Below are 27421 nucleotides of genomic sequence, written 5' to 3'. Positions count from 1 at the left end.
AGCTTCAGAGTACTGATTCTTTGGATTGCCTTGAACGTCTCATAGATTTAAACAATGGTGAAGGGCAGATTTTTACTATTGATGGCCCCCTGTGCTTGAAAAATGTACAGTCTATGTTTGGGTGAGTATATCCTTTGAGCTTTTTTTGCCTTCTTACAATCTGTTGTTATAATTTGATATTCCACTATAAGATCTGTTTCATTATTTCTAATTGTTATTTTATTTTTCCCGAGTTGCACAATTGTCAGGTAAAAATTAATGGTAGTAGTGGTTTTTTAAAGTTCATTCCCTTTTAAATTAGGCATGACTGAATCAGCGATGTCTATAGATATTGACCTCCTTACAACGACTCAGCAGTTTCAAAAGATTAATTTGCTTTTGGGCTATTCAGGATTGAAATTTGCTCACCAAAAGTGTCAGACTTTGTTCTATTTCACAAATGGTCAGATCATAGTTTTGGAATCAACTTGAAGGGAAAATAAACTTAGCATCTTGAAAAAATTACATGAAAAAATATGTATCATATTACTCTTCTAATAACAATTAATCCTCATATTCTAGAAAACTAATAGATCTAGCATATACGCCTTTCCATGCTGTTCTCAAGTGCGGCCATCTAACCGCTGATGTGCAAGTCTTCCCCAGACCAGAGCCTTTTGTTGTAGATGAGGAAATCGATCCCATTCCTAAAGTCATCAACACAGGTAATGTGTTTTTTAACTTCCTTCTTAGTTCTTCTGTCATCCTTACTTTCTTGTAACTTCTGACTTCTACTCTTCTCTATCCAAGAGGATTGAAAAGAAATGTAAGTTCTCATACCAGGGTGCTCTTGTCATCACCAGTATGTATATTTTGGGTGGGAGGAAGCATTGCCTAAGGGGTGGCAGGCTGGTAATCTTTCATGGTGAGGTCATGAATTAATCTCCAATCCTAGATAACTATAGCCCACAAATTAAATCGAGTTAGAAATCATGACCAGATTTACTAGTAATGATATCCTTGAAGTAATTCTTAAGAGATACTAAGATTGATTAGCATCATAATTAAGATCATCTGTGAAGAGCTAGCTTCTAAACTTGGCTGTGTGGTTCTTCCTGTGTGATGCTGGACAAATCACTTCCTCTAATTCTGATTGCCTAGGTGCGTGGAAATCTTTAGATGAATCATGGTCTCTCTGAGGTCTCTGCTCTGATATACTGTACCCCTTTAGCCCTGGTGCTTATATTATGACTAAAAGGAAGAGATGTGCTACTGCTTTTACCTGGTTCGTGCTGATAGTGCTGTGCTTAGCTGAGATTGGCAAAGTGAGTCAAACCTAACAAGAGTGGAGAGGAGAGTTGTCTCCTATTGGTGGGTGTACCACTCAAGGTGGTGGGTGCACGTTATATCATCATTGTCCCTTCAGTGCCTACCTAGCACAGTATCTGATGCTTATAGGTGTTTACTAGATAATTGCTCAGTCAACAAATGATTAAAATTAAGTGCACAGTAAATGTTCATTTCACTCATGGGTGTATAGATTTGAAGGAGTCTTGAGAGTGAAGGGCTGTGCAAAGGCTTTTTATTTTTTGTGTCTTTAAGCTCCTGGCCGTCTGGAAGTAGGGCATCCCTCTCTCTCACTGTGGCTCCTACACTGTGTTAAGCTGTGTCAAGTGTTTTGTTGCCTTCAAACCATCTAGATTCTACTCCTTCCCGTCTCTTTTGATTAGTACCTTTGAATTGGTCTTTTCTTTTCCATATAAACTTTTGGTCCAAGATCTTTGTCCATAGCTTATACTTCTTTTAAGCCACTTTAAAATGCAGGCCTTGTGCTACTCAAATGAAAAATACGTAACTGCTTTATGCTGATTCATTTGTTAGTAAGCTGAAGAAGGTAATGACAACTCTCCAGAGAAGCAGATTTCCTGGTGTGTTTGAAGTACAACGTACTCACTGTGACTCTGATTTTTTTAAAAAATCGTTTTGAGAATATGAGTATGTCTGTGCCTAGAAGAAAGACTTGAAAAGCAATTCAATAAAATATTAAGAGAGGTTTCCTTTGACGGTGAAGAACGACTGACTTTTCTTCTTTACAATTTTTAGTGTTTTTCCAAGTTTTTCTGTTTATATAATCAGAAAACAAACTTAAAAAAAAAAGTACTTTGGGATAAAACTTTCATTTTTTACCTATTAGGTTTTCAACAAATACCCATGGTCTTTAATACAGCTTTTATAAAGCAATCGTTGTCATGGTTATATTGCTACCTTGGGTTTATAGATAATATATTTCTTTCTCACAGAAATGTTTTTAACGATAGCTTTACTGTCCCAGGATGGCAGTTCCTCCTGCGACGGTGGCTTGATGGATGTGCTACACTGCGATGCCCCCTACTGACCAGAGCATCCCTGACTAAACAGGGATTCAACCTTGAAGCTTTCGTCTTGGCTGGGGACCCAGCCTCATAAAAATAAAGTCTAGCTGATTTGTCTTATAACTTAAATCATTAAATGAAAGGCATGTAGTATTATTTCTTCAGCTATTTAAAATGCAAATTATGAATCATCCAGAGAAACTTCTAATAACATTCCTAGTCAGCGCATCTGAATTCCTCACCTAAGTACTGTATTTGTGAAATCTAGTACGTAGAAAATAATGTGCTTCTCTATAGCATGAAATAATTGTGTTGATTCCATTTTTTTTCAGATTTGGAAATAGTGGGATTTATTGATATAGCTGATATTTCTAGTCCCCCAGTTCTGTCCAGACATCTGGTCCTACCAATAGCACTTAACAAAGGTGAGTTCTTTTCCTATTCTGGTTATAAAGATGAAGCACCTTATGATCTGAAGAATTGGGGGAAAGGAATAGTTATTGGATCGGGTTTTTTTTTTTTAATTTTTTAATGTTTATGTATTTGTTTTGAGAGAGAGAGAGAGAGAAAGAGAGAGAGAGAGAGAGAGAGAGAAAGCGCATGAGCAGGGGAGGGGCAGACAGAGTGGGAAAGTCCCAAGCAGGCTCCACACTGTCAGTGCACAGCCTGATGTGGGGCTCAAACTCACAAACCGTGAGATTGTGACCTGAGCTGAAATCGAAAGTCATATGCTTAACCAACTGAGCCACCCAGGCACCCCTACTGGATTGGATTTTTTAAAAATGGAATGGGGGCCTGGGTAGCTCAGTCATTTAAGCATCTGACTTTGGCTCAGGTTATGATCTCATGGTTGGTGAGTTTGAGCCCTACATCAGGCTGTCTGCTGTCAGTGCCAGGCCCGCTTCGGATCCTTTGTCCCCTTCTTTCTCTACCCCTTCCCTGCTCACATTCTCTCAAAAATACACATTTAAAGAAAAAAAAAAAGGAATGTCTTGGGCACCTGGGTGGCTCAGTCGGTTAAGTGTCTGACTCTTGATTTCGGCTTCGGTCAGGATCTCACTGTTCATGGGTTTAAGCCCCGTGTTAGGCTTCATGCTGACAGCATAACCTGCTTAGGATTCTCTCTCTCCTCTCTCTGCCTCTCCCTCCACTCACATGCGCATGCTCGCTCGCTGTCTCTCTCAAATAAATAAATAAGCTTAAAATTTTTTTTATATAAAAATTGAATGTTGCCTAATATACTAAGAAACTGGTTCTGCTGTTTTAATTTCACGACCATAAAAGGAACCCTTTAAGCTGTCAACCCCTAGCTTCCCATATCCCTCAAGCCCAGGTAACCAGTAAATGTCCTTTTTGTTTCAATAGATTCACCTATTCTGGATGTTCCATATAAATGGAATTCATATAATATGGGAAAATGGGTTTTTATATGGATATAAGAAAACCAGAATAAGAATTTTTCTTATTTATTCCCATATAAGCAATTTATAAGTAATATTCCTTTATAAGCAAATACTCTCCTTCCAAGGCTAGAAACAGCCTAGGAGTATAATTGGGGTCTGGGAGTTTTGTAGCTAATCTCAGTCTGACCTGTTTTCTCTTCACAGAAGGTGATGAGGTGGGTACTGGAATAACTGATGACAATGAAGATGAAAACTCAGCCAATCAGATTGCAGGCAAAATACCCAACTTTTGTGTCTTGCTCCATGGCAGCCTAAAAGTGGAAGGAATGGTGGCAATAGTTCAATTAGGGTAAGAAACTTTGTTTACCTTTGGTTGAATGAAAGGGAGAATCAATTTACAAAGTAAAGGATTTCCTGGACTCTTCTGAAGGAAATAGAAATATTCTTGTCATCTTTTTCCTCTCCCTGCCATACCCTTCCCACCTACCATCACCTTCTAAACTGCTCTTTAAATCATCCCCTAAAGTCAGTATAGAGTGAGCCTTTTTTTATTTATATTGCTTTTATATCCTTTTTCTATTTTCCTCTTTTCTATTTTTATCTAGGAAATCTGGACTTAGTTATAACAGTGCTACTGCTTGCTATGATATCTTATGCAATATTTACAGACTCCTTAGCTATAAAATGAGGAGGCGGAACTAAATGAAAAAAGATGCCAAGAACATTGGTTGAACATTGTATTATGTGCCAGGCACTCCTGTAGTCACTTTACATGTATTAATTCATTAAATCCCTCACAACAACAGTTGTATATAGTGTTATCCCTATTGTATAGATGAGGAAACTGAGGCTTAGGGAGGTCAGGGAACTTGCTCAGGGTCACACAGCTTGTAAACCAAAGAGCCAGGGTTCTTAACTCATGCATTCTGACTCCAGAGCCCATGCTCATAACCACTGTGCTATAACCCTTCCCTATGAGGAAAACCTTTCTAGCTTTCACGTGTGCTGCAGTCTTGAAATTTGCAAAGCCATCTGCTTCCCTCTCTATAATACTTATTGTTAGGAAAGAAGAGGTGACTGATCATCTTCTGGCCATCACCTGGGGTTGACTGGTATAGAAGATGAAGAGATTAGGAGTACTCAAATGAAGCTCCATTTCTACTTGAGTTAAAATTACCTGGTCCAAAAAGAAGAATACAATTCTTATTAGGTATTAGTTTGCTGAGTTACTTGTACTGGCTCTGAATATGAGAATCCCTTGGGGCCCCTTGAGAGGCGGGAACGGAGTTGGGTGATGGCTTTGTGCCCTTTGTTAGAAGTACTCCCTGTGTTGGTGTTGCTGTGAATGACTCAAGGAGGCAGCTGAAACATAGGTTGCAGCCCTTACTCCTTCCGACCTCTGTGGCTATTTGCTGCCCTTGTGATTTTTTTTTTTTTTAATGTTTATTTTTAAGAAAGAGAGACAGAGTGCTAGAGGGGGAGGGCAGGGAGAGAAGGAGACAAAGAATCTGAAGCAGACTCCAGGCTCCAAGCTGTTAACTTTACAGTCCCAGGCTTGACATTCTTCTGGTCTTCCATCTTCTCTCCATCTAGTCCTGAATGGCATGGAATGCTCTACTCCCAAGCTGACAGCAAGAAGAAATCAAACCTCATGATGTCTCTCTTTGAGCCTGGCCCAGAACCTCTCCCATGGCTAGGGAAAATGGCACAGTTGGGTCCTATTTCAGGTATAACCCAGATCAGATTTTACTTACCTTGACTTTGTTTTCTGTCTACTATTCTGAATGGCTCTGACTGTGTAGTCAGAGAGCTGTGTGATCTCCCTTAGGGGTGTGCTGTGGTCTCTGATGCTGGATATGTGCATGGAGAACCCCAACAGAATTTGATGTTTGAACTTTTAACTTTATGTCAAGGAAAACCAACATTTAGGTTGCTTTAAGTAAATGTAAATACTTTCGCTGCTTAGGGTAAAAAGATACTGTCTATAAACTTTTTTTTCTCCAGTGCACTATTTTCAAACCAGGTAACCTCAGTCATTCCTAGAGAATTTAATTCCCTTCCTTCTGGAAAGTGTTTTCCCTCACCTTTCCTAACATTACATTCTCCTGGTATTTTCTTGTCCTTTTGTCTTTTTCTCTTGCCTCATGATTTTCAGAATGCTGTTTGCCTTCTTCTCTTAGCTTATTATTCTCTCTTGGTTATTTCGTCAGCCATTACAGCTTCAGCTTCCCCTAGATCCATCACTCTGGTCCTACTCGATCTCTCCCTGGAACTTGCATATTGTATTTCCAGTTCCTAGTTGGACCTGTCCACCTAGATATTCTGCCTTAGTACTAAGCTCAGCATGTTTGTTACGGAAACCAGTGTCTCTCACCCTTTCCCTCACTAAACGATTACTTCTTCTGATTTCCTTGCCCCTACCGATGGAAGCCTAAGTACTTCTAGGTACCCAGGCTCCAACTGTAGAGTCATCCTTGACTTATTTGGGCCCATTTCAATTTCAGGTACATCTACCAAGCAACCTTTCAGGGGATAAAAGAGTTAGCAGGAGTTAGTTGCTCAAAGTCTAGTGGAAAGTGGAATAATAAACATAGACTGGTACAAGATCAGAGTTGGCTTAATGATCATCTCTGCCAGAGAACTCAGGAGAATCTTCACAGAGGAGGGACACCTTAGCTGGAGTTTGAAGAAAAAGATGTACTGAGCTGATGAAGGCAAAGGGGGCATCCTGGACAAATGGAACACCTATAGAAAAACAAATCTGGAACACAAAGGATGAGGGTAGCGGTGGGAGGGCCAGATGTTAGGTTAGAGCTTGGCAATGGCTGGAATAGGGCAGGCTTCATTTGAAGTGTGAAGAGCTAAAACTATTCTGCAGGTACCGGGAAGCCACTGAAGGAGGTGCATGTGAGAACAGTGGAGATACCAGTTGGGAGACTTTGTGTTCTGGGCAGTGGAGCCTCTGGAGTTGTGCAGTTTGGCTGAAATTAAGTGAGAGCTAATGAATTTACGTTTAGAAAGATAATACTGTGGCGTGTGGATTTGGAAAGGTAAGGGCATCCTGCAGTTCGAAGTCTACTGTGACATTCCTAAAGATGAGAGCCCAGAACAGGGCAGTGGCTGGGAATAGATAGGGTGGGGATCCATGCAAAAGATATTCAGGAGGTAGAATCAACAGTCTTTAGATATGGGAATAAAGGAAATGGAAGTGTCAAGAATGATCCCAGGTTTCTGAACTAGACTGCAGGGTGAAAGGTGATACTGTTGATTGAAAGAGAGAAAAGGATGCCTGGGTGGCTCAGTTGGTTGAATATACGACTCTTAATTTCAGCTCATGTCATAGTCTCATGGTTTGTGGGCTCAAGCCTCGTGTTGGACTCTGTGTTGACAGCACGGAGCCTGCTTGGGATCCTCTCTCCCTCCCTGCCACCTCAAAATAAATAAAACTTAAAAAAAAAATGAACAGAACAGAGGAGGAAGAGTAGGTTTGGGAAGACATCTTTTGTGCATTTCGAGTTTATGCCTATGAGATTTAAGTGGAGGTGCCTAGAGACAACTCCTGGAAGAGTTCTAGAGAGGGGGCAGAGTTGGATGTATAATTTTTAGTTATAAGCATATCACTGATAGTTAAAATGGTGAAAATGAGCATAAGCTTAGGTAGTGGTTTCACACATTTGATTTTTCGTATGCATTAAAAAAAAAACAAAACTTGTTTAAAAATTGTTTCCTGGGCCCCACTTAAAGATGGGGTAGGACTGATTCAGTAGGTCTGAATTCTGGCCTAAGAACTTACAATTTTAATATAACCCAAGTGATAACAGTCCAGGTGATCCATAACCACACTTTAAGAAGCCCTACCCTCAGGAAGCTGTGTAGTTAAGGCAAAAAAGGAGCCAAGGACCAAACCCCTAGGAAGGACTAACTGGTGGGGACAGTGGAAAGGGCGCTGGCTAGTAAAGGAAAATGAGAAGGAATAGGCAGAAGGAAAAGGAGAAAACAGTGATGTCACAGAAACCAAAACAATAGTCAAGAAGAAGGTACATTGTCTCATACACATGTAAGATACATGACCTACATACTCTGTCTTATACATATGTGCATGCATACATGCACATATATGCCTAGAAAAGAGTTTGACTAAATATACACCCTAGATGCTAGACCAAGAGTCAACAAGCTTTTTCAGTGAAGGGCAAGATAATAAATATTTTAGACTTTGCAGGTCATGTGCTCTCTGTTATAACTCCTATTAACTCTGCCATTATAGCACAGTACATAAATGAATGGGAATGACATATTCCAATAAAATTTTCTTCATGGACACCAAAATTTAAACTTCATACAATTTTTGTGTGTCATGAAATATTATTTTGATTTCCCCCAGCTATTTAAAAATATAAAAACCATTTGTAACTCAAAAAGAAGGCCATAGTTGGCCAGCTCTTGATCCAGGATGCAGGGGCTGGTGTTTTAAAGCTTACACAGGGAAAGAGAATATGACTTTGCTTCCAAATAAGATAAAACTGAAAACTCTGAGTAAAGCTAGGAATGTGGAACGTCTACTCCCTTAGTGAGAGGATGACAAGAACCCATTGTTTCTACCTGCTTTTCCAGATATTATAAAAATTAAAGTCTCCTGGGGTGCCTGGATGGCTCAGTCGAGTAGCTGACTCTTGGTTTTGGCTCAGGTTCATGGGTTTGAGCCCTGCATTGGGCTCTGCACTGGGCTCTGTGCTGACAGCGCAGAGCCTGCTTGGGATTTTCTCCCTCTCTCTCTGTCTCTCTCTCTCTCTCTCTCTGCTCTTCCTCCTCCAAGTAAATAAATAAATAAACAAATAAACTTAAAAAATTAAAAGTCTCATGAGTCATGCACCATGCAGATTGACACTCCCAATTCTGAAGTGGGGATCCCCAAAACCAAGCAATGCACTAACCCGTTTCTGAAGCAATGAAACCCATGGTTGCAACCTCCAGAGTTAATATAATGGCAACACAGGGCATAAAGACTTGTGCAGAAAAACCATCCTCGCTGAAGATGAGTTCCTGATTTAAAGAAAAGCCTTTAAATTATATGAGCATTATATCTCCTTTGAATGGAGACCAACAGGAAGATTAGGATTGCCACCTTGAGAACTTAATGTGAAAGAGGCCACAGAATGTTGTAAATGACTAAATAGAGTTTTAGGAAGGAATGGAAATGAAGAGGAAAGAATCATTTGACGTCGACAGGACATTTTTTGTGGCTTTGTTAAGAGTAGCTTCAGTCGTGGTTAGACAGGAGGCAAGTTGAGGAATGAGTGAGAGATGAGGAAACGAAGATGACAAGTTTGCCACAAGAGGAGAGAAGTAAGGCAGTAATTGGAGAGCACCGGGCGCAAGAAGCCATGTGTATGTGTTAGGGTGAAGAGATTGCTCACCTCCTGGTCTCTGTAGCATTCCTGAATTTATTCTACCTTTTTGTTTGCACTGCTCTTGCCTTGGTCTGGTTTTCTTTTACCTTTCATTTAGATCAAAGGTCGGCTAACCAATGCCTGCTGGCCACACTAGCCCACTGCTTGTTTTGTAAATAAAGTTCTACTCTAAAGGTTTATTACATGGTCACATGCATTAATTGATGTTTATCGAGGACTGCTTTCCTGCTTCAGTGGCAGAGTTGAGTGGTTACAACAGAGACCATATAACCCACAGACTCTAAAATATTTACTGCCTGCCTTTTTGCAGGAAAAGTTTGTCAACCCCTGACCTAGACTTGTGACATTCTCACGCAGATACTTGTCGATGATCTAAGATGTAGCATTTAAGTTCCTTTCTAATCTAGTTTCCAATCTAGTCGTGCTTGGTTTGTTACACATGTTCTTTATTCAAATTGAACTGCTTTTTACTTTGCCCCATATTCATTTTTTTCTCCCTCAGGGTCTGTTCTCTTCAAATGAAGATAACAAGAGCTAACATTTTGTTGAATTTAACTTTGTACCAGGCACTCTGCTAGACAATGAAGTGCGTAATCTCCTTTAATTCTCGTGACAGTCTTATGAGATTAGAATTGCCATTATGACAGCAAGTAATAATTGATAATAAAACTTACCTTAGTGGGTTGTTGAGAGAATTTATTGAGAGAATGTGCATAAAGCGACTGACACACAATAGATATATAAATGGTAGATCCTGCTGTTTTTATTGTTTTCTTTTCCTTTTTTTAAAGTATAATGTACACTGTTAGTTTCAGGTGTACAATATAATGATTCAACAATTACATTACTCACTGCTCATCATGATAAGTGTACTCTTAGTTCCCTTTATCTATTTCACCCATCCTCCCACCCATCTCCTATCTGGCAACCACCAGTTCTCTGTATTTAAGAGTCTGGGCTTTTTTGTTTTGCCTTTTTCTTTGTTAATTTGTTTCTGAAATTCCACACATGAGTGAAATCATATGGTGTTTGTCTTTCTCTGACTTATTTCACTTAGCATTATACCCTCTAGGTTCATCCATGTTGTTGCAGATGGCAAGATCTTTCTTTTTTATGGCTGAATAATAGTCCCTTGTGTGTGTGTATATATATATCACGTCTTCTTTATCCATTCATCTATCAAAGGACGTGAGTTGCTTCCATATCTTGGCTATTGTAAATAATGCTGCAAAAAACACAGGGGTACATATATCTTTTCAAATTAGCGTTTTCATTCTCTTTGGGTGAATACCGTAGTGGAATTGATGGATCATATGATAATTCTGTTTTTAGTTTTTTGAGGAACCTGCATACTGTTTTCCACAGTGGCTGCACTAATTTGTATTCCCACTAGCATTGCCCAAGGGTTTCTTTTTCTCCACATCCTAGCCAGCACTTGTTATTTTGTGTGTGTGTGTTAATTTTTTTTTTTTTTTATTGTAGACATTCTGACAGGTACAGAGTCAGCATATATAGCTGACTATATATATAGCATTGTGGTTCTTATTTGCGTTTCCCTGATGATTAGTGATATTGAGCATCTTTTCATGTGCCTGTTGGGCAGTTGTATGTCTTATTTGGAAAATTGTCTGTTCAAGTCCTCTGCCCATTTTTTAATTGGATTATTTGTTTTTCTGGTATTGCATTGTATAAGTTTTTTATATATTTTTAATATTAACCCCTTATCAGATATATCATTTGCAAATACCTTCTCTCATTCAGTAGGTTGCCTTTTTGTTTTGTTGATAGTTTCCTTTTCCATGCAAAAAGCTTTTTATTTTGGTGTACTCCCAATAGCTTAGTTTTGTTTTTGTTTACCTTGCCTGAGGAGACATACCTAGAAAAATATTTCTATGGCCTATGTCAAAGAAGTTGTTTTTATTTATTTATTTATTTATTTATTTATTTATAGTCACAGCAAGGCATGCAGAACAATACCATTGTTTATGCCTTTCCCTCCTACTTCTCATTCTGTTCCTAGAAACAACCACTAACAACTTATAATTTGGGGATGGGTTTTTTTTTTTTATATTTACATTTCTAATTAATATACATATATAATTATTTCTTAACTTTTTTTTTTTTTCATTTTAAATGTCATATTTTTGACTTTTTAAGGTTCACTACTTAGCTCTCTTATCAGCACCATCCCAACCCACCCCTCCAAGAAGCACATTTTCCCTTTCTGTATCCTTCCAGTGCGGTTATAGTGTTCTTGGTTGTTCCAGTGTGGTTATAGTGTTCTTGATTGTCCTTGTTAGACAATGTGTTAATTACACCTAAGCCATGTGGTGTATACCAAGTTACATTTTGTTTTGCAATTCCTTGTTCTCTGCCCCACTTTTTTTTTTTTTCTAGCAGGCAAAATAAATGTGCAGGTGACCCTTGAATAATATGGGGGTTATAGCTTTTAACTCCTCCAAAACTTAACTATTAAGAGCCTACTAATGACTAGAAGCGTTACTGATAACAAACAGTTAACACATATTTTGTATGTGTACTATATAATGTATTCTAGAGAAAAGAAAATGTTATTAAGAAAACCCTCAGGAAGAGAAAATACACTTACAGTACTTGTATTTATGGAAGAAATTCTGTGTGTAAGTGGACCCATTTCAACCCATGTTGTTCGGAGGTCAGCTGTATCCTAACATGAAAAGGAAGGCAATAATCAGAGAGATACTCCGATCTCTGAGGTTGCTCAGAGACTTCAGGAAATAACTGGGCAAGTAGGCTTTGGGGGCAGCCAGTGGCAGATGAGAGCAGTCCTCCCTCAGGGTTCTCATGGCCTTCCTCTCTACTTAGTTTTTCTTTGCTCCTTTTTTTGTGTACTTACTGCTAATTCCTACTTTCCTACCTTCCAGCTACATTCTTCCAGTATGTATTTTTGTCAGTTTTCTTTTTTATTCCCCTTAGTATAATTTCCCTTCCTCTTGTTTCATAAAGTGAATTGGTTGTTCTCGAGGCCTGTTGGAGAGCGGTCAGCCTTCCCATCTCTCCTCTGGCTCTCCTGTTTCATGACTCCTCCTGAGAAAAGGATACATGGGAAGTAGATGTTTGAAACCTTGCCTATTTGGCAATGTTCGTATTTCATCCCTTACACTCAATTGATGGTTTTGTTGGAGTTATGGGTTTGGAATCACTTTCCCTTAGAGTTTTGAAGCATAGCTCTATTTTTCCTTTCTGGCTTCTAGTGTTGCTGTTAAGAGTCTAGTGCCATGCTGTCAGGGCTTTGATGCTCTGTTTTCTCTGCACTCCTGGAGGTGCTTCTTTGTGTCCCTTGTGTTCTGGATTTTCAGAATGATGTCCTTAGTTGTTGGTCTCCTCATTCATAGTGCTGGGCATTCAGTGGGCCCTTCCATCTAGCAATTCATGTTCTTCAGTTCTGGAAACATGAATTATGTCTTTGATTTTCCCCTCTCCGTATTCTCTCTTCTCCCTTTCTAGAACATCTGTTTATGATTTTTGTGTACAATTTTCTTCCACCCATTTTTCCATTTTTTTCTAATTCCTGTAAGTTATCTTCAGTTTTACCTTGCAACTGTCTTTTTTTTTTTTTTTTTGGTTAATTCTGCTATCATATTTCTTATTTCTGAGAGTCTCCTGTTCTTTATTCATAAATGCAGTATTTTCTGTCTGCCAAGCCAGTTATCACATAAAGTCCCCAAACAATTAGAGGCAGTACAAGATAGACTTCAATCAGGTGTTGAAATGTTTGGTACTGATACTGGGCGCTATAGTAGAAAAGGGTCTAGAGAAAGTACCGTGTGCCAGGAAAACTTGGGACAGATCATGGAGAAGGTGGGATAGGATCAGGACCTAGAGTGTAAGTTTATGCGAGGAACAGTGGTGTTCAGTGGTAGAAAACCTGTTGCTTTTGCAGCCAGGCCCAGCTGGGTCACTGTGAAACCCGTGAAGGTCCAACCTGTCTAACCCTCAGTTTCCTCATCTTTAATGGGACTGATAATATCTACCCTGTAGGGTTGCTCTAAGGAGAGAAGGTCTATATGTAAAATGTTTGACACATAGTTGGAATTTAATAAATATTCTTTATTCTGTAAGTTCCTTGAATCCAGAAAAATATCTTCTCCGGTCACATTAGCAGGTGCTTGCTACATGGTGGGTCGACCATATAGCTCATGAGTGAATAAGTGAGTAAGGGAATAAATGAATGAGGAAAGGGGAGCACCCCAGGCAGAGGAAATAACAGAAATAGTGGCAGAGAAGTTGGAAATAAACATGTTACATGGAAAAAGACTGCTGGGACCTTGGCCTGGCTAAAAAAGTGTGTGTGTGTGTGTGTGTGTGTGTGTGTGTGTGTGTGTGTATGTATATGCGTATGTATATATATGTATATATGTGTGTATATATATATATACATACACATATATATATACATACATACATACACATACATACATATATACATACATACATACAAGTATTTACGGAAATAGGTCTGGAAAGCTGGACCAGTACTTCTGGAGGGGCTGGGAGGAGAAGGGACTGACAGGAGTTGTGGGGCCAGTATAAAACATTAAATTAATGACCAGATTGGGGTTAGAGAGCTTCTCACTCAGAGAAACTAGGCTAATTCCAGTTTCCAACATGAACATTTGGGCAAGGGAGTTAAACTCCCTGAACTTGGAGAAATGATCCCTGCTCTGTCTACCCCAGAAGGTGGTAATAATCAGCATAAAATGAGCCAGTAGATGTAAGTATGCTTTGTAAGTTTGTGGCAAAGTTTCATTGGCTCAGGAAGCAAATAGAAAAACAGAAATCCTTGTTTATTCACATGACTGAAAAACAACCTGGCTTTTAATCTTTGGAAACAAGAACTAATAAACTATGATGACCTGGGGTATGTTTCACCAAAAAATATTTTTTATGCTCTTTCTTTAATTTGGCTATATGTAATTTTCCTTTGGAATTTTCTCAGTGCCTAGACTAATGTCCAACCCACGAGCCATTAGATACTTGAGGATATTTAAATTTAATGAAGATAGTAAAATTTAAAATTCAGTTCCTCACTCTAGCCACAAGTCAAGTGTCCAATGGCCGTGTGGTCTAGTGACTGCCATTTGATCATTGTAGTAAATTCTGTTGGAGAGTGCTGGGCTTGACTATATAGAATTGTACTATGTATTTTTATATATTTTTTAAATACGTGCTTCAGTATTGTTGCATGTATTTGTAGTATTCTCTCTGAACTCAATTTATAAAGCAGGTAAGTGAAGCTTGTCTCTTTGAAAACATTAAGCTGTTTTGTTTTGTTTTTTTACCTACATGGGCCTCAGTTGATTGTTTATAGACTTCTACATCAGTGGCTTTCTATTGCACACAGATTCCCTAACCTGAGGGAAGTTAATAGATTTTCTTAATTAGGGAAGTAACAGGATGTAGAAGATTGAATGATTCAAAGAGCTTTTAGCCTAATTGGAAATGTAATTGTATGTTTTGCCAGATATCATTTTAACAATGTCTTTTTCTTTTAAGATGCTAAAGAAAACCCTTATGGTGAAGATGACAATAAGAGCCCATTCCCCCTGCAGCCCAAAAACAAACGCAGTTATGCCCAGAATGTGACTGTCTGGATCAAACCCAGTGGCCTACAGGTAATACTACCATTCGAGTTGCTTTCCACTGGGGACAGGAGGAGGGATTCTGGCAAGCAGGCAGACCTTTGATTTGATTTTCCTTTCCTTTGATACTTAGTAATTCATTTACTTCTAATGTTTGTCATTATTTCCAAAAAAGAATTGAGGTGGCCTACAGTAAAACACGTATGCAGCAAAATCACTTCTTAGAAAATTTAGAGCAGTAAAAAACCTAGAGGAAGAGGAGAGAGAATTGTGCCAGGAACCCAAGGCAAATGATAATTATATTTGAGCAATTTGGCTCTGAGCTTCCTGCTACCAAGGTCAAAAAAGCAACATGTAGGATTATGTGGTTTTTCTGGTCTGATAAAAGGAAGCATGTCGGTTCTAGAGAGATACATTTTCCTGGCATTGAATTTCAGTGTAAAATTTTTGACATAGTGAGGCATTGACATAATGGGTTTTTATCTTTAACAACAGTTTTGAGAAAGATATAAAAATCTCTATGGGGTTATTTCTTCTGTCCCCACAGTAGAACCCAAGCAATGGCATTACACTTTAATTCTACAAACACACTTTCTTGGGAAGCTAAGATGATATTGTCACAAGGTATGTTGCTTTCAGGCAATGTACTCAGTGATGCTTCTCCTTCCACTGACATATAGTCCTTTCTGCCTGTTTTTAAAAATCATTTTTGAACCTTTTTTCTCATTTGAGCACCATCTTCTTTTTCTTTGTTCCTCCAATGAATTCAACCTAAGCCAAATGAGAAGAGGCAGTTAGGCCACCTGACAAGGGAAATAGCTTTGGCTGATGGCACAGTTTATTTTAGCCCCCTCTCCGTGGAGACTGGACACGTCCTGTCGTGGCTAAGAGGGTAGGGGTTTTGTTGGAAAATCAGGTTCTCTCTTTCCTGCCATCCTTGACCCCAGCACTCCCCTGTCACAAGGATTGCTGATTTTTTTCTTAAATTACTTTTTATATTTTGTTTTGGTCTGGTTGTATATATTTTTTAAGTTTATTTATTTTGAGAGAGAGAGAGAGCAGGCAGAGGAGGGGCAGAGAGAAAGTGGGAGAGAGAGAATCCCAAGCAGGCTACACGCTGTCAGTGTAGAGCCCGATGTGGGGCTCATACTCATGAAACTGTGAGATCATGACCTGAGCCAAAACCACTTAACCTAACTGAGCCACCCAGGCACCCTTGGGTGAATTTTTTAATTGTGAAATACACATAACATAAAAGTTATCATTTAAGCCATTTTAAAGTAAACCATTCAGTGGCATTTAGTACAACCATAATGTTATACAACCATCATCACTGTGCAGCTCTAGAACATTTTCATCACCCCAAAAGGTAACCCTGTACCCATTAAGCAAGTCACTCTATATTCCTGACTTCCCCCAGCCCATGACAACCACTAATCTGCTTTTTGTCTCTATGGATTTGCCTAGTCTAGATATTTCATATAAATAGCCTCATATAATGTGTGGGTTTTTGTGTTTGGCTTCCTTCACTTAGCTTAATGTTTTCAGTGTTCATATATCTTGTAGCATGTATCAGTACTTCATTTCTTTTGATGATGGCTACATTTATCCATTCATTCAGTTGACAAACATTTGAATTGTTTGCACCTTTTGACTATTGTGAATAATGCTCCTGTGAATATTTGTCAGAATTTGTTTTCTTTTGTTGCTGTGCTGTTGTCATAACTAAGAAATCATTACCAATCTAAGGTCATGAGAGTTTACCCCTGTGTTTTCTTCCAAGAATTTTGTAGTTTTTCCTCTTACACTTAGGTCTCTGAAGCAGTTTGAGTTAATTTTTTTGTATATGGTGTGAAGCAAGGGTCCAGCTTCATTCTTCTACATGTGGATATCCAGTTGTCCTGGCACCATTTGTTGAAGAGACTATTATTCTTCTCCCCCAGGTCCTGGTACCCTGGCCAAAAAGCAGCTGGCCATAGATATATGAGTTTACTGGGTTTGTTTTTGTGAGACAAGTTCATTTCTGTCACCAAGGGGATTTATTATCAAACATTTTGAAGGAGGGAGGTGCTTTACTAATGTTGAACAGAATAGTGACATTAACTCACAAGAGATTCTCTGTTCCCATATTCATTTCTCTAAACATTTAGAGATATCCTTTTGTATTCTTACCCCTGTTACCACAGAATCCTTATGTTGAAATCTTTTTACCCTTGATAGACAGATGTACAGAAGATTTTAAGAAATGCAAGGAAACTACCTGAAAAAACACAGACATTCTATAAGGTAAGACTGTCAGAATTACAGTGGAAAAGAGTGGGCCCTGGGATGTGTGCCAAAAATAAATGGTTCACAGTAGTTATGAATGTGGGGTGGCAGAGTGAACATGGACAGGAATTAGAAATGTTTAGCTTATGCCTCAGTTTTTTCCTTGATAAAGTCAATAGAAATGATAGGTCCACTGCTGATCCAAAATCTAAGAAATGGATGTGTTTAAATGGCCTGGTTCTGTGCAGAAGGGCTCCTCCGTATTGGTGCTGCTGTGAATGGCTGAGGGAAGGAGTTGAAAGAACCTGTGGGTCAAAGCCCTTAACCCCTGTCACCACTCTCCTGTGAGTATCCAGCCAAAGCCCAGGCAGCCAGGATGACTTCCTGGGATGGTGATCTCCCAAAGCATTCTTACTGTACCAGAGAAGCTGCTCTCAGGAATGACTATTAACATTGCACTTTTATGAGTTGCAAAAGGACGGCCCTCTGGAATCCTGTCTAGCTGAATCCAGAACAGTTGGTGGAGGGGATAAAGTTACAAGGAGGGGAGTTGAGGGGGTAATTTAAGTACACTCCTTGTTTCTCCCCTGTCCATCTGGTGTTTGGCCAAAATTAAATTAAGTGGCAGTGTGAGGTATGCCGTGTTGTCACTTGTAGCCTAGCTACTAATATATTATGGTGCACATAACGTACCCCAGGCTAGCATCTCTTCCCGGAGAATATACGTGCTACTCTGTCTGGGTGTTATCTCATTACCTTCATGTCACTGGTGTCTTCAAACCTAATTGTGGCAAGGAAGAGCAACCTTAATCAGAGTTCAAACAGCTGCTCAGTCCACCATGCCCTCCCTCCCCATGAAGCTGAGCTCACACAGGCCCTTGATGACCACTATTTGACTATAGTCCCTTTCTCCCCTACACACGATTGTCGGCCGTCTATCCAGATGGCACACTTTACTTTCACCTTCTTCTGAACTTTTCACCCATTCACAGATGATAGTAGAGAGGTGGTCAGAAAGCCCACTTCTTTTCTGGTTTTATATAATCCCACATACCAGATGTGGAAGGGCCTCTTTTTGTTGGGCAAGAGTCAGCCCCTCCTGTGGGCAAGGACGAGGTCATCCTTCTTATTTTATAAATGAGACCACTGAGACCTGGAGAGGCTACACAGCTTGCCTAGATTGCACTGCTAAGTGGATTTAGAGGAACTTTGTATTTCTCTTGTTTCCATCCACTGCCCGGCCCTTCTTTTTATGGCAGTCTCTCAGGTCAGACTTCTTGAATCCTCCAGAGCCTCCTCTAAGCGTGTTGTTGTTCGGCCTGAGGCCCATCCAGAGAGGAGGCACCAGAGGGTTCAGAGCCCTCTGAGGTTTGAGGCATGCCTTTTCCATACCTGAGTAACAGGGGAAAGGTAATCCTCCTGAGAGTTACAAGTGAATGGTGTGTGACAAGGGTCTCTTCATGTTTGGTGTAAGCACTCAGTCTGCCAGCTTTCTGATTGCCTGTAGAGGACCTGGTTGTGTCATCACATTCTCTGGTTATTGGCATCTCTGTATGAGCATTTGTTCTCCTATAAAAATGCTCACTTAAGTTCGGAGATCAAGGAAAACTTATTCTAAGCTGAGCGTTTAGAAAGTACATGATAAGGAAAATGCATTTCAGGAACATTGGTTTTTTTGTTTTTGTTTTCTTTTTAATCTTGTTTCAGGAGCTAAACCGTTTACGAAAGGCCGCCCTGGCATTTGGTTTCCTGGACCTGCTTAAAGGGGTGGCTGACATGCTGGAAAGGGAGTGCACACTGCTGCCCGACACAGCGCACCCAGACGCTGCATTCCAGTTGACCCATGCTGCCCAGCAACTCAAGCTCGCCAGTACTGGCACCTCCGAGTATGCTGGGTATGAGCACAACATCACACCTTTGCACACAGACTTCTCCGGAAGCAGCACCGAAAGAATGTAAAGCCGACTTTGGGAGCCTTCCTTCTTTTGTCATTCCAGGTGAAAATGATTTAGGGTAAAAACTTTTTAGTTTGTTCACCTCTGCAGGAGCCACCCGAAGAACTCCGAGGCTGTCTCAGAAGCACCACTTGCTGGTTTCAGTGACTCTGCTAGAGTCTGAGGGAGGTTCCGAAGAGTGGCTGCCAGTTTGGGCTTTGACTTTAGCTTTTGGGGGCTGAGTCTTTAAGCCCAAAAAAACGCTGTTGCTCCCACAATGGGCACATCTCAGAAACTTAAAGGACTGTTGAGCACAGAGCTCTCTCCCACTTCCTCAGGAAATCTAACCAGCAAGGGCTCTCCAGCTTCCTGAAAGGCACCTTTTTCCTCTCCTCTCTCAACCATAAGGACACTTTCAGGCTCCTGTCCTTAGAATGAGTAGCCCAGACTGTCTGGGGCTTGCTAAATACAAGCCCAACACCTAATTAAGCTTCAGAACTTTCCTTAGAACTTGGGCAAAAACTTGGTGGCAACCCTTTGGTGCTTTTGGTATGTCTTGAGATACAGACTTTTAAGCGGCAACCGTAAATGTATAAAATGATTCCTGTTTCTTCAAGTTTTTTTTTTTTTTAATGAAAATAAAATACTTGATTTTCTATGAAATGGATTCACTGGGAAGCTAATGGGTCTTTGCCTTTTGGTCTGTCCTACCACCTGTGTATAATTTCGGCTTCCTAAGCGGCACAGGTTCATAAGTCCCCAGAGTTCCTTGGGTTCCATATGGACTTCCTTGTTTCTGACATTGGTTAGGTCTCTGCCTAAGCCAGGTTCCACCCGTGGATTCTGACGGATCACTGTGGTCAGTTACAGTACCTTTTCATTAGCTAGCTTCATGATATTAGGCAAGTCACATAACTTCACTAAGCTTTGTTTATGTCATCGATACTTTTCAAATTGTTCTGTGGACTTCCTAAGGTATTACTCCCTCCCTCGGGCTTTAACCCGAGCAACCATTTTAACATGCTATATAATGTTTTCCCTGAACAAAGGACTTATCATTAACAACTTGAAAACCTATCAGACTAAATGATCTTTAAACACAAGTTATTAGGATTTTGATTGTAAATGTTTAATAGAAATACACAATCTTTTGCTTTCTCAGACAGCAATAAAGGAGTTTTAACAATCACTAAGAATACAGGATTCTGCCACAAAGATGCAGCATATACTGCAAAGCTGATCTGTCCAAATAAACATAGAAAGTCAATTGAAAGAACAACGGAAGTTAACACAAACAAGTGTTGACAGAAGTTACAGACATGCAAAATACCCCTCAGTGCAGTGAACTTAATAAAAATCAGCCAGCCTATGCTAATCAGATGTTTTTAGGTCAAACCAAGTTTCCATATTGGACTCAGAGAAACAGCATAACTCACTGAGTCCCCCTTTCCCAAGAACAGTAGGAATGGCAGAACAGAAAGAGCTATCATGCTCTTAAATTCTTTAATACAAGCATTACTTCTAACATATTTTACTTGGTTAACTTGGAATGTATTAGAGGAAACAATGTTTTTGACAATGACCAAACTTTACAACGTCTGGATTTTCCTCAGTTCCTCTGTTGGTGGGTTTCCTGCCAGGAAGCTTTGTTGAGCTTCTCCAGCCAAAGTTCTCACTCTGTTTTTACCGTCTGACGGCAGACAGGTGAAACCAAAGAATAAAGCAGGTGTTTTTGAGGTCAGTTCTACCAGTCACTCTGACAGGTACACGAGTAAATGGACTCAGCCAGTGCGGAGGATGATAGCAAGGTTTTTTATGTATGTGCACAGCCTGAGGCCATTTTGTAGGTCTGTTTTGTCTGCTCCCAGGTTGCCACAGGCTGCACTGCCAGCCGCTGTCTTACTGCCAGTTTCACCCTCTGACACCCTGTAGCCATTTGGGTTTGGAACTCTTATAATCTCATTGTTTTCTAACTAATGTTTCATCTTTCTCTAGTGTTGAAAATAGTTCTGATTTAGCCAGGAATGAAGTAAGTGATCATGGTGTTCCAAGGTTCTGACCGGTTTCTCCCAAATCCTTCCATGCCTCTCCCGTGCACACACACAGGTAAGCATGTAGCAGGTGGTGTTAGAGGCCAAAAGATTCAGAGGTAATAGGTGTTCTCTAGCTCCACTCAGACTCAGAAATGTTTTATCAATGACTGAGTTGAACTTGATTTTCCAAAAATCAATGCCACCCCACTTAACAAGCAACTCCTTGGATACAGAATATATCCAAGGTCCTGCCTGAGTCACTTTCACAGCCCCCTGTAGAGGCAACAGTGTTTTTTTTCTTACAAGCAACAGCTGAAAAGAACAATTCCCAGCTATAAGAATGGCCAGTACCTGGTAGGGTTAGGGCACTGAAGAAATATCTCTGGCCCGTGTGAGAGTGACAGGACAAGGAGTGTGGGGGGGTAGGGCTGAGTCTTTTGCGGTCATTAATGGAACACACAAGAACAAACCTGTCCTCAGATACCAGGAACCCATGTCATGCAAGTACTACACTAAGTTCAGTAAATTCAGGAATGTTATGGGGGAAAAGGGAAGATAGCTTCACTGAGAATTTAATCATTTAACTTTAAAAAAACTTTTACATCAGTACAAGAAGGTAAAACTGTAAGAATTATAGATTAGGCTCAAACTGGCAAGGAATCCTCTCAATCTTTGTTTTCAGTGGACCTTTTTCTTTTTTTGTCCGTAGCGCCGCCTGCGCTGTTTATAAAGGTGACGAAAATTTATGTACAACCCTGAAAAAGAAAAGAAGCCAGTGAGAAAAGGGAATCTTGGTCTGTATTTATAACCAGAAGCTCTTGGGGCAAAGACAGTCTCTAGATGTCTGCCTATCCTATCCACCAGCACTGTGCTCACTGTAGGTGCTCAGAAATTACAGCTTTGAACCAAGTTATTATCAATGCACTGGAGACCCTTCATTTTTTCCCCAGAGGGTTTATAATTTAACTTCCCTCCCATATTCTAATATGAAAATTTTCAAACATGCTGCAAGATTAAAATACTGTACAGGGAACACCACCTAGGTTTAAACTTTAAGTTTTTATTATATTTGTCTGAGCACATGCCCACTCCCACCTCATCTTTGATGTATTTCACTGAAAGTAGCAGACATCAGTATACTTCACCCCGAAACATTCCATCAATTAGAGTTCAGTTTTCTTTTTTTCTTCCTTTTAAGGTAAGATTTACACAAAATTAAATATACAAACCTTAAGTATAAAAACAGCCCTATTTTTAGTTCAACTTTTAATATAATAATGTGTATTAAGCACTAGTCTAAAAGGTATGAAATGCTTTTCTAGGAAGTAAATTCGAAAACGCAGGATTTCAGAGTCAGAAAAAACTTTCCAATCCTACTTGACTACTAACTAGTTCTATGGCTTAGCCTCACCTCAGTTTCCTCGTTGTACAAGGTTAAAAACACCTATTTTACAGGATTACTAAGCATGTGTATTTGGAAAAGCACCTTGATCTATATGCAAATGTAACTGTAGTACTGCTTCTAAATTATGCAAATTTGAGATTTCATTCTGACAAATAAGAACCACATTATTCATTGCAAGCAAACTAAATAGGAGTATAAAACCTTGTAAATTAGAGTGTATAACAATATAACCTGAAGAAAAGCCACTAAAGTTAATGCACATTAAAATACTTCTACTCTTCTAACTTTTCTAGTAAAGTATTTTAAGGGTCTTTCCAATACTTCTTCCTCTTTTAACACTTTCAGTATCATGCCTCATGGAGCCTAGTTGCAGTAAACCAGATTTATTTATCCAGTAATAGGGATAAAGAATTTTTTTAATGAGTGCATCTTCCAAATTGAAGCTTACTCCCTTCAAGGGCTAAACATTTTAACATTTCTGCCTAGAAATCTTTCTAAAATAAATGATACCCTCTCTGAAATAGGAAAGGAGAAATTGCATAAAATTTAACCTTTGGCAAATGATCTACACCCATACTGTGCTTCTGCCACGTGCTGATACCTGGAGGCCCTCCTAAAGGGTATGTGATCAGTACTAACTGATCAAGACCACTGAGCTTTTGGGGTTCTCGGGTTTACTTTTTGTGGTCTTCCTCTCACTGTGGTAACCACCACGATGGTCCCCAGTGATCCTACCTTCTGGGATCTCATACCCTTGTGTATCCCCTCCTGTCCTCTACTAGGTTGGTCTGTGTAGCCAACAGAATATGGCAGAAGTGATGGTATGTCACTTCTGAGACAAATGAGTCAAATCAACATGGTGTATACCTTACTTAACTTTACGCAATGTTATATGTCAAATGTATTTCAATAAAAAATAGATAAAATTTAAAAACAAAAAAGAGTGTGGCTTCTGCCTCTCAGACCACTTGTTCTGGGGGAAAGCCATGCCACGAGCAGCCGCATGGAGATGTACTGTGGCAAGAAACTGAAGCCTCCTGTCTACAGCTACACGTGTGAGCTTGGAGCAGATCCTCCAGCCCCAGTCAAGTCTGCAGAAACTGCAGTCCCCACTGGGCTGACAAACTGACTGAACCCTCAGGAGGGACCCTGAGCCGCCCAGCTAGACTGCTTTCTGACCCTCAGAAACACTGTGAGATAACAAACGTTTGCTGTCTTAAGCAACTAAGTTTTGGGGTAATTTGTTACACAGCAATAGATAACTAACATAGTATCCGCTCTCATATCCTGTTGCTAGAAGAGCAGACAGCCATACTTATTTAGGGCCACCTTAAGCTTTTTGAGAACTAAAACAGAAATATATAGATTAAAATGCATTAGAACTTTATCTAAAGTAAACAGTCCTTACAGTTAGGAAGACTTTTAAATTTCTCATATTTTCAATAATTAGGTTTGCTTCTTTTAATTCTTAGTTTTTATGAATTAAGGCAAGAATTTATGATTTTATATAAAAGTAAATTAATATATAAGCAGGTTTTACATAAGGAACAGGGTGGGGGCTAAGGGAGCTTTCCTATTGTTAAGTAGAAGGCTTTATGACATCTCTTGGCTGCTCAGAAGCCTTTACTGCCTTCTTCCTTCCTTGCTGCCGGTGGTATTACCACCTCTGTGAACTCTAGATAAGGAATGTGTCAGTGAAATTATTAAAATGAGCTTCTTAAAAGAGTTTCTTACATTGTTTTAAACATGAAATATGGTGAACTCCCAATGACCAAGAAGATAACCCCTGGAGATTTGGAAGATACACGTAGCATATTCTTGTGGGTCCGTTTCATACAAGTAATGTTTTTCTAACTCTACACTACTCTTCTAGAAAGAAAATCCCTAATAAGGACTTGGAAAACTTTGAATCATTTAATTCTCTCTAAGAAGTGACTGGAAAAAGTCTATTACAGAGCCAATACTTACCTAAAAATAATATTATGAGATAAATCTGAAGAAAAAAGGAAAATCTAACTTTGATTTTCACTGGATATGGCAATGTGAAACTGAATCTTCCTGTTTCATTGAATACTGGAATGGACTGGATCACTGAGACAGCTGAGAGCAGAAATAACTTGTCAGAAACAAATGAGATACAGTCCCATCTAGCCTCCTTAATACAGAGGGCTCGTGCCTCTTCCATTCCCCACCCCCCTAGTTTTCACGTGATAACCCTCCACACTGACAAAAGGAAGATGAATGAAGAGAACAGTCATTTTGATAGCACTGAGATTCAGTCTTCTCTAAAATGGAGAGAAAAAGCCCTACTTGACCCACCCACTAGGTGTGTGGTGGATAAAATGAAGTTGTCGCTAAGAACCTGCTTTGGAAAATTTTAAATACCGTATAAATAGGAAGCATACAATACATGAACACCCAGCTTCCAAACTTTACAAAAACGAGCTACTTCCCTGAAACAGTCTGGGTACCATGAGTACTATGGAAGGAAGCCACGAGAAAGAAATTCTTAAAAAGTCTAACACCCATATATCAGACTAAGGCTGGCACAGGAAGAAAGAAAGTTTAGCTATCTTTTAGCTTAGCTATCTTTAGAACTAAGCTTATAAAACCCAGTGTTCTTGAAAGTACCTTCTGCCAAACATCCCAGAGGATACAAGGGTATCCACACAGTGTAGCGAAGCCATGTGAGCACCTTCCAATCCATGTCAATGCAGGAAAGCATGTAGAAGGGGTACCTATTGAAAATAAGGAATTCAGATGTGAAAAGCCACTTCAGGTCCTGAATGCAACCCTAGAACATCATTCAAGAAGAATCATTTCACAATTAGCCACACATGGCTTCTTCAGAACAGAATTCTAATCCTGGGCTCTCTACCCACTAACTCCCATCACACCCCTCCTCCAATTTTCAGTGGATGTGAACTCTGATGGCAGACTAAGTTTAGGTCCTAAGACAACCTTCTTTGGAATAGTTCAGTACATGGAGTGAATGCTCAGAAGCTCTTTGGCTTCATTCCTAGTTCTAAGTTCCAAGAGGTAAAGATGACAAACACTGTGACAATTTATCCCTGGATCAACGAATGTCATCAAAATTTCAGTATACAAAAGACCCCTAATCTAGAGTCAGACACTCTATTTAAAACACAAGGAGCACCTGGGTGGCTCAGCCAGTTAAGCAGCTGACTTCAACTTGGGTCATGATCTCATGGTTCGTGAGTTTGAGCCCCGCATCAGACTCTGTGCTGGCAGCTCAGAGTCTGGAGCCTGCTTCAGGTTCCGTGTCTCCCTCTCTCTCTGCCCCTCCCCAGCTTGCACTCTATCTCTCTCAAAAAATAAGCATTAAAAAAAATTTTTTTTGATAAGAGATAACACAAAAGAATTTTTAACAGAGTTAATATTAAGTACTTATAATCTCTTTCACGTTTGTATTAGCAGATTTAAGAGGATATACGGGATACTATGGGACCAGACCACTGTTAAGATAAATCTAGGATTGCTAACTACTTCTCCCTCTCAACTATTAAGTTTGAAAAATACTAGAGCTCAGGAGTCAATGTGCAAAATCCTTTCTCCACCTGACTGAAAAAGAAATGGAATATGTATGGTCTGGTAGATAAGAACACCTCTACTATTAATGGATATATTTTTTAAAGATATTTTTTTCTATGACAGTTGAGAATGGAAGAATCATAGAAGGCTGATTCAAATTTCAGTAATCTTGTAGTAAAAGATTTCTATCATTCCTTCTAGAAGGCTGGTATTCACTGTTTCCATCCAGCCTGACTACTCCTTCAACCCCATGTTTCTTCAGCTTTTTCAAAAATATTTCCATGTGGATGAGTCCTCTCTTTCCAACAAGACAGCAAGAAGGGTAACACAGGTCTTTCATTTCTCCAGATCTCTCCTCCCTCTGTTCTCCAGTGCCTACACTGGTATTATGATTGCTTTAAAAAAACAAAACAAAACTGTGTGTCTCCTTTGCAGAGCTCACAGATTCAGCTAGAACTCTCCACATAGGTGGAACCTTAATTTCAAACCAAATGAGACTCGGAATAAAAGAACTCCCTCCAGAAGAGAGCTGTTCCAGAGAAAGGAGAAGCATTCAAACAACCATGCTGGCATTTCTACCCACCTGAAGATTTCAACTGCGCTCCATGTATAAAACACAAAGAAAACCACAGCTTTGTTTTGCATTTCTTCCATGGTGCCAAAGATGATAAACAAAATGAAATTTCTTCCAAGAAGCTATTAAAAGAACCCAGAAGAGAGAAAAAAAGTTTAAAAATATATTCTACAAAAACTATATAAAAGTGTCACCCAAAACCAAGCCCCACTAAATTCAGGGTAAATAGGAAAAGACTGAGCTCAGCTAGTTTAATTCTCTGTTCCAGCTTTGGAACAAGTATCCAAATCAGTCTTTCTGACTGTGTGCATGTGCGTAAATACATATCATCACGAATAGTTCAAACACGGTTTAAAGACTACTGCCAAATGGACATCCGTGTCTGCGTAACCCAAGAACAAGAACATCAACATTGTGGGGGCTCCTGGGTGGCTCAGTCGGTTAGGCGGCCGACTTCACTTCAGGTCATGATCTTGCAGTCTGTGGGTTCGAGCCCCATGTCGGGCTCTGTGCTGGCAGCTCGGAGCCTGGAGCCTGCTTCCGATTCTGTGTCTCCCTCTCTCTCTGCCCCTCCCCTGCTTGCTCTCTGTCTCTTGTCAAATAATAAACATTAAAGAAAAAAAAATTTTTAGAACATCACCAGTGTGGCAGCCCCTCATAAGTAACTACTATCTTGTCTCTCTAGAGGTTTACTAGTTATGTACATATTTCTAAACAGTACACCGTTTCACTTTGCCTGTTTTTAAACCTTAAGAAACAGAATGTATTATTCTGTGACTTCTTACTCCATGTTTTGTTTCCGAGATTCGTCCGTGCTAGTGCGCATGGCACTGTCCGACTCCAGGAGGTTTTACTCACACTGCATTCTA

The 27421-nt window shown here is 39.7% G+C and overlaps 2 protein-coding genes across 3 annotated transcripts in view; one reads left to right on the top strand and one right to left on the bottom strand.

Moving 5' to 3' along the window:
* The window catches only part of INTS14 (integrator complex subunit 14), a 35932-nt gene extending 10479 nt beyond the window's left edge, over positions 1-25453 (top strand). For both annotated transcript variants that reach the window (XM_049613767.1, XM_049613766.1), the window contains 8 exons: positions 3-121; positions 562-704; positions 2684-2776; positions 3959-4103; positions 5348-5481; positions 14701-14819; positions 17007-17072; positions 18762-25453. In XM_049613767.1, the coding sequence (XP_049469724.1) occupies positions 3-121; positions 562-704; positions 2684-2776; positions 3959-4103; positions 5348-5481; positions 14701-14819; positions 17007-17072; positions 18762-19013 (1071 nt within the window). In that variant the 3' untranslated portion in view covers positions 19014-25453. The remainder of the gene's footprint in view (positions 1-2; positions 122-561; positions 705-2683; positions 2777-3958; positions 4104-5347; positions 5482-14700; positions 14820-17006; positions 17073-18761) is intronic.
* HACD3 (3-hydroxyacyl-CoA dehydratase 3) overlaps positions 21210-27421 on the bottom strand; it is a 37190-nt gene continuing 30978 nt past the window's right edge. Inside the window, exons 8-11 of the mRNA XM_049613768.1 lie at positions 26562-26674; positions 25058-25164; positions 24395-24526; positions 21210-21776 (exon numbers count right to left, since the gene is read on the bottom strand). Coding sequence (XP_049469725.1) covers positions 21700-21776; positions 24395-24526; positions 25058-25164; positions 26562-26674 — 429 coding nt within the window. The 3' untranslated portion in view covers positions 21210-21699. The remainder of the gene's footprint in view (positions 21777-24394; positions 24527-25057; positions 25165-26561; positions 26675-27421) is intronic.

This window comes from Panthera uncia (genome assembly GCF_023721935.1).
Source record: "Panthera uncia isolate 11264 chromosome B3 unlocalized genomic scaffold, Puncia_PCG_1.0 HiC_scaffold_1, whole genome shotgun sequence".
NCBI lineage: Eukaryota > Metazoa > Chordata > Mammalia > Carnivora > Felidae > Panthera > Panthera uncia.
The sequence above is the reverse complement of the archived record's forward strand: the minus strand, read 5'-3'. Positions and strand labels throughout refer to the sequence as shown.